Source organism: Mya arenaria, chromosome 16, assembly GCF_026914265.1.
Source record: "Mya arenaria isolate MELC-2E11 chromosome 16, ASM2691426v1".
NCBI classification, from domain to species: Eukaryota; Metazoa; Mollusca; class Bivalvia; order Myida; family Myidae; genus Mya; species Mya arenaria.
The window spans coordinates 21998611-22006625 of record NC_069137.1 but is presented as its reverse complement, the minus strand read 5'-3'; the positions used below and the strand labels follow the sequence as shown (position 1 = coordinate 22006625).

The 8015-nt window shown below is 34.5% G+C and overlaps 1 protein-coding gene across 1 annotated transcript; it reads left to right on the top strand.

Annotated features, from left to right (window-relative positions):
* Positions 1 to 5840, top strand: LOC128222437 (uncharacterized). The gene is made up of 3 exons (XM_052931435.1): positions 1 to 153; positions 3581 to 3707; positions 4839 to 5840. The coding sequence occupies exons 2-3, from the start codon at positions 3591 to 3593 to the stop codon at positions 5502 to 5504; spliced, it is 783 nt and encodes a 260-aa protein (XP_052787395.1). The 5' UTR covers positions 1 to 153; positions 3581 to 3590; the 3' UTR covers positions 5505 to 5840.
* Positions 5841 to 8015: the final 2175 nt, after the last annotated feature.

Sequence of the window (8015 nt, the reverse complement as noted above, 5' to 3'; positions counted from 1 at the left end):
TCCTACTTTCTTAACCGAATTCTGTCCCAAGGCTGCGTATATACCGAAGGATTTGTTGAAGCCGCTTCATTGCAGAGAAATCTCAGTTTCTTGGACAGACACAGTTATAAGTTTTGCTGGAAATCGGAATTTAGGTGTGAAACCGGTATCCAGGTAAGAGCAACAGAGATGATGATTTTTGTTTTTCATTCAGTTTAAGTTATAATGGAGTTTGTTCTTGCAAGTTCATTTACATGGAATAACATAGGTATAAAATTATTATTTTTTAATGTAAAATTATAAATAACGAACCAAGATTATATTATCAAAGGGTTAACAAACAGCAGGCTAATGGGCTTAATATTCACGATTGATTTGTTTTTCTTTATTTGCATATTTGTACAACGCTCTTTGAGTTAATACTATATACATATTGCATGGATTCCAGTGCGACAGTAATTACAAATAGTGCTTTCACCGTTACTCATTTTACAGGTTAATTAATTTATGCTGTTATTACTGTTGTAACAATTTAAGGGAGTCTAAAATGTAGCAAATACAATATTGATACGCAACAAGTTGCAAACACCGTAATTTACAGATTTACAACACATTTAAATAAGCGCTTTCCAGCGCTTTTAAATAAGCAGACTTTGGAGATCATACTCTTTTCTTATTTTTTAAGGAATTTTCCTTTATTAATTCATGAAAAATATTAAACATTACAAAAGCCAAATCATCTGGTAATATATCAGTTTTATCAATAAAAAAATGGTCATAAAGTACGACAATGTTAATTTGGATACGTCTTGTTTTAGATGATATGAACCAATACCATGATCATTATTACGAAAGTTCCGTCAGTCATAACATAGGTGGAAACATTTGCCACAATTTGGTGAAGTGTTTGCTGGTGTAAAGTATATGTATATAATCAAATTCCTTTACAATTTATAACATGCGTTGTCAATATTTACTGCTAAAGAGACTTGTGTGTTCATGATTTTCCTAAAATAAAATATAGGTGGACATTATATCGGAAATAAATCATTTTACCGGAGAAAAGATCTGAAATCGTGGATAGAGGTTTCGCTTATTCGTTTTTCTAGTAATGTGTCGTGTAGATCTTCGAACAGATAGGGTTTAAACTTGAGATAACCAGGCGTTCACAATGTAGAAATTTGTTTAATTTGAAATGATAACAATTCCGTCAATGAAATCGAGTTCACAGGCTTTAAAAAAATCTCTAAAAAGGCTTTAATGCCCGTTTATTTAATGACCAATTCATAGGGAATTACTCATTTGTCCAGAGCATGATCGGCGACTATGACCTAGTAATAGGTAATAAAACCGCGGTAGATATCTGGCAAAAGTAAGCTAGATATATGTAAGGTCACTTGAATTATGTGACCTACAAATCTGAAAGCTTCATTTTGGAATCCGACCCAAAAGTATTCTTATTTCATTGTGACATCCGATCAACACGTAAGCCAGTTCCATTAAAGCCCCATTAAGGCATCCGACCCACATGTACTCTTGCTCTCTGAAAGCTTTATTGAACCCTCCGACTCACAAGTACGTACGCTAGCTCTCTGACAGCTTCATTGCGGCTTTCGACTCACATGTACGCTAGCTCTCTGAAAGTCCCATTGATGCATCCGATCAACACGTACGCTAGCTGTCTGAAAGCTCCATTGAGGCATCTGATCCATCTGTACGCTAGTTTATCAAAAGCATCATTGAGACATTCGACCCACACGTACGCTAGCTCTCTGAAAACCTCCTTGAGGCATTCAACCCACACGTACGCTAGCTCTCTAAATGTTTCATTGAGGCATCTGACCCACGCGTACACTAGCTCTTTAAAATTTCCATTGAGGCATCCGACACACACGTACGCTAGATCTCTGAATGATTCCTTTAGACCTTCGACCATCTAATAATCGAGTGTGTTTTATTTTCAGAAAACTCAATCACCTCATTGAGTTATCCGACCAACCCACTAGTAAGATATGTCTCTGAAAACCCATTGAGGCATCCATCCCATAAACTATCTAGTTCCCTGAAAGCTCCATTAAGGCATCCGACCAACATGTAAGCTTATTTTTTGAAAGCTTCATTGAGTAAGATCCACAAGAAAGCTAGTTCCCGGAAAGCTCAATTGAGGCATCCGACCCACAAGAAAGCTACTTCCCTTAAACCTCCATTGAGACTTCTGATCCAAAAGAAAGCTAGTTCCCTGAAAGCTCCATTAAGGCATCCGACCCACAAGAAAGCTATTTCCTTAAAAGCTTCATTAAGGTATCCGACACATAAGTAATTAGTTTCCTGAATGCTCCATTGAGGTATCGACCAACAAGTAAGCTTGTTTAAAAAAAACACCCGTTGAGGCATAATATCAACAAGTAAACTACTTCCGTGAAAGCTCCATTGAGGCATCCGATCAACAAGTAAGCTATTTCCCTGAAAGCTTCATTGAGGCATCTAACCCGCATGAAAGCTAGTTCCCTGAATGCTACATTGATGAATACAAACCACAAGTAAGCTAGTTCCCTGAATGCTACATTGATGAATACAAACCAAAAGTAAGCTAGTTCCCTGAACGCTAAATTGATGAATACAAACCACAAGTAAGCTAGTTTCCTGAACGCTAAATTGATGAATACGAACCACAAGTAAGCTAGTTTCTATGAACGCTAAATTGATGAATACGAACAACAAGTATGCTTGTTTCCTGAACGCTACATTGATGAATACGAGCCACAAGTAAAGCTTGTTTCCTGAAAGCTCCAATGAGGCATTCATTACTAAAATAAGCTTGTTCCTTTAAAACTGCACTCTCACAGATATATCGTTTTTACAACGTTTATTTTGATTTTTTGTCTTGAAATGGCCAGATTTTTGCGTAAATATCTGCAAACCAATTATGAAAGATTGCTGACGAAAGATCAGATCGCAGGATTTCATATTTCCGTTCGAAAATTGATCTTTTATGGCTTAAAAATGCATAAAATATCATTGTTTTAACTTAAAACAAAACTCTGTGATCTATTTTTGTCAGCAGTCTTATATTACTGGATTCCATGCATTTTCGCAAACATTGGCTGGCTCCAAGACGAAACATAAAAAGTTGTCAAAACGTGCAATCTGTGGGAGTACAGCTTTAAAGCTTCATTGAGGTATCCGACCCACAAGTAAGCTAGCTACCTGAACGCTACATTGAAATATCCGACCCGCATGTAAGCTAGCTACCTGAACGCTACATTGAAATATCCGACCCGCATGTAAGCTAGCTACCTGAACGCTACATTGAAATATCCGACCCGCATGTAAGCTAGCTTCCTGAACGCTACATTGAAATATCCGACCCGCATGTAAGCTAGCTACCTGAACGCTACATTGAAATATCCGACCCGCATGTAAGCTAGCTACCTGAACGCTACATTGAAATATCCGACCCGCATGTAAGCTAGCTACCTGAACGCTACATTGAAATATCCGACCCGCATGTAAGCTAGCTTCCTGAACACAACATTGAGGTATCCGACCAACATTTTATATTATTTTTATTTTTTATTATGTATTTATTTATTTATTTCAGGCAAATCATCATGAGGCCAACTCTGTTTTACCTGATATTGTGTTTGATTGTCGTAAGGCCCATCCAGGGATCACGTTTGAGCAGACTTGAAGATGATGTCAAAAGTCTTAAAAGCTTTATCTTCAGGGTAATCTTAATGACATTTCAATATTTGGTCTCCATGAACATATTTTTTTTATCTACAACTCAAGACAATTTACGCAAGTACTGTTTCTGACGCTTTACGTTTCAATAAGTAATTATAAAATGAAAAAAAGGATGACGGTATGAGTCCATTTTGCCAACTCAATGAAATAAATTGCTATGTAACTGTATAACAAACATAATTATTCAATCTCGTATACTTCCTTAATCAATTTTAATGACATGAATTGTAAAAATATGCCACATGCTGGAAATGAAGTAAATCGTTTGTCATTCCAATACTGCGATTACATTCGATTTTTCACTGGCCAAAATACGAGATATAAAAACATATTAAGAATACAATCTTTATGTCCAGCCAATGCAATTGCAGATATGAAATCACTAAGTACAAGGCTTGATTGACAATTGCATTGTTCGCGGGTGTTTTAAGATCAGTCCACTGTCAATCATCCGATTCACACTCCCAGTGTCAGATTTTGCGTTGACAATGGGTCAGTCAATGAGATTGTATTCTTAGTCAGTTCGATGACATGAAGTAAAATATGAATGAATAAGAACGGTTCGTTCGCTACGTTCACTCCGCCCGATCTAAATCATCAATATTGTACTTATTATTAATATAATTTTACATCTGTTTATTGTGTAGCATTGAGTTTTATATTTAATTTAGGTTAATTGCATGTTATGTAATTATGTGACATCATTATCTAGTAATAGGAAAACATCGGTAAAAAAAGATCTGCATCCTGATTCAGAAACAATCGCGAATATTACGCTATTTTATAAAATAGATCTGTGTTAATAAAGTGTGTTTATCTTGCTATTATAACCACAAAAAGCATAATCGGAAGCAATAAATATCTATATATCAATATGTAAACATATTACATCTATGACTCCCAAAGAAAATAGAAAATGACTAGCTTTTGCAGCTCAGTCAATGAAATATATTGAATTATAGATAACAAAAATGTCCTCTTTATAGTCCGTTTTTTAAAAACCACCTAAAATAACGAAATGAGGAAATTTGGTAAAAGTCTAACAAACTGTAATCATTGTAATAAACAAACAATGCATAAGTTAATTTAGTACGAGTCACATGATTTTTCAGGAGCTATCATCTATTCGAGATGAGGTCAAAGAAATTTCCAACAGAGTCGACATTTTAGAAAATACCACGGTTACGCACGACCTCAGCAGTTCTAGCAAGGAAATGGACATTACTTCTAACAACCTTGGTGATAGAACTGGAGAAAGTGGCAAGCAACTCGAACGTGCTAGGAACAATGAAGGAAGTCATGCTGTAATAGCAGAGGTTCAAAATATGCGCAAAGCTTACGCAAATGACAAAAAAAACTTACATCAACTGAAGCAAGATGTTAAAGGCAAACTGAGAAAGCTTAAAAAAAAGATAACTAGCCATATGCATAATCTAAATGCAGACGTGCAACACAATATCGAGTACATTCATGAAAATATATCGCTGGCAAACGTTTCTTTGTCCGAGTTCATCAACGGGTCTATTTCAAACGTTAGCATGTTTTCGGACAATATCAAAAAGGAAATAAAAACGTTTCTTGAGAACACCAGGCACGAGCTTACTTTACAATTTAATAAAACGGAATCAAAAATAAAACAAAACATTGTTTCCACATATCGCCAAAATGAAAACAACCTTGAACGTTTCCTGACACTTGCTGATCGTAATGTTAATCAAATGATTCTTAAAGCAGATAAATCTTGCATGTGTTTATGTCACAACCAATTGTCAAAATAGAGATAATATGAAGGTTTGTGGCAATAGTATTAAACACGTTTTTACACTGTCAATATGTGTATATTTATATGCAATTAGCAACAAGTGTAATTTGCATTTTATAAACAGCTCTTATGTTTGTAAAAAGTGTTGTTAGACATACGTCTCTCCCGTTATTGTTTGCTTTGTATATTTCCATATTGCTTGTTTTGTTCTATGAAAAAAGCTTCGTTATTATATCGCCTTTCGTATTTTCTTATGATTTCATGTTATGATGAAGTTATTTTTTAAAAAAGTTGTATAATATACTTGAGAACTTAATTTGTTATTCGGAAGAGTAATTAAAACTAAAATGTATTTTCTGTTCTACACATTTTAACTGTAATGTATGACATTTTAACTGTAAAACTCAGAAGGTTTTTCCGAACACATTTTAAAGGAACACACTATAAATTTTGTCTAACACGTTTACAAGGCATACGCCCTTGACATTTATACAACACGTTCTTAAGACAAATACTCTGAGCATTGGTCCAACATGTTTAAAGGCACACAATGCGGATTGTGAATATATCTCCCATAAAAGTGCAAGTTATATAACCACTATTATAGGAAGTATAATTTTATAAAATTAACCCTTTTTTCGGGAAACACTCCGACAGTCATCACATGCACTAATTCCTTTGAAAAGACTATGGGACCATTTTGGCATCATATATGGGAAACAATGTCGTTCTTGTTGGCGTATTTGGAAATTGAAAATGCCAGACAGCATTTGTATGAATAATAATTTAACCACGAATAATGCCGCTGTATGCATAATATCTCAGGCATGCATATATGGTGAAATCGAAGTTTGCTTTGGGTATTTGGAAACATGATCGATTTATGTATTCATATCAATGATTAAAGCATACTTTTTCACTCCTAAAGGTAACTTTGACCTTGATACCAATACCGTTAGCAGTCATCAATGTTTCTTGGTTATTGATCGGAAACCATTTAACCCATTAACGTTAAAAGTCATGTACGTCTAATGTAATTGATTGAAAACCATTTTATGTTTAAAATTACTTTTACCATGACTCTTGACCTCAATATCATTAAAAATCATCAACGTTTCCTTGTTATTTATTTAAAACCATTTCACAACATAAGATAACAGTGATCTCAAAATCATGAAAAGTCATGTACGTTTTCGGTTATTATTCTAAAACCATTTACCAACCTAAGGTAACTTTGATCTTGACCCAACATTGTTAAGAGTCATATACGTTTCATGGTAATCTAAAACCATTTACTAACTAAAGAGGACTCATTAAGGGTAATCTACGTTTCTTGGATATAGATCGGAAACCATTTCACTACTAGAGGTGACTTTGACCTTGACTCTTAACCCAAATATCATTAAGGGTTATCAACGTGTCTTAGTTATAGATCGGAATCCATTTCAAAACTAAAGGTAATTTTGACCTTGACCCCAATATAGTTAGGAGTCATATACGTTTCTTGGTTATTGATCGGAAACTATTTCACAGCGAAAGTTTACTTTGACCTTGACCCAGAATACGTTAAGGGTCGTCTACGATTCTTTGATATTGATCGAAAACCGTTTTGCTACTAACGATTGCTTCAAACTTGACTTGAATCTTTAAGGGTCATTTACGTTTGTTTTTTTCTAAAACAATTTCACTGCTAAAAGTAACCTCGACCAAGGACTTTAACTTTAAATCGTTTAAGGTCATATACTTGTTGATGCCAACCTTCTTGTGAAATTTCAGACTCTTCGCTTTACCCGAAATATCGGGTGTTTATTCCAAGTCTGGAAAACTACTGATGAAAAACGACAAAAATATTACCATTTATTAAAACAAGCGAGGTACACAGTAAAACATATGGTTCTTATTTACAAATGTTAATAATTAAATGTGAAACAGCATTTAAGATGAAGTTCATTAATTTTATCTTTTAAAGACAAAATTAAATATAGATACAGTATGATTTGCATATTAATACACAATAAAGGATTTACATATTTAGTATTGCTGTTCATTGCTGTACAAAAGGGGTTTACCAGCATACATGCACTGACCAAATGTTTTCTTACACAGATGAACCGAAATTCGTAGTAGTAGTCAATGTTTGTTTTCACACTCACTATCTGCAAATTTTCTCTGCAAATATTATCGATCTTAAACGCTATAAATAATGCCAACATGATTATTGAATTATTCAAACTTCAGTGACGTCACTTGCCCAATCGACGGCATATACACTTTATTGTTATAAAACCTCATTTGACCAATCAAAGCCTCAGTTTTCTAGAATCCGAGGCATTCCGAAGATGCTGCGTTCATTGAAATATGAACTTAATTTAAAAGAGCATGCGTTGATCTAAGGAGTAGCAATAGGGAAGTAAATGTTTAAGCATGACAGGAATCAAGAACAGAGAAAGCAATGGTGAGATAAAACTTAATGATAAAAAAATGATGACAATTTGAATGATGTAAGTTGCAACAAAATAACTTGTAT

What these genes read in the sequence shown, in the direction of transcription:
- LOC128222437 (XM_052931435.1), top strand. Translation starts at nt 3,591, where the DNA reads ATGAGGCCAACTCTGTTTTACCTGATATTGTGTTTGATTGTCGTAAGG. An exon ending in TTAAAAGCTTTATCTTCAGG is followed by an intron (nt 3,708 to 4,838) that starts GTAATCTTAATG and finishes ATGATTTTTCAG; the next exon opens with GAGCTATCATCTATTCGAGA.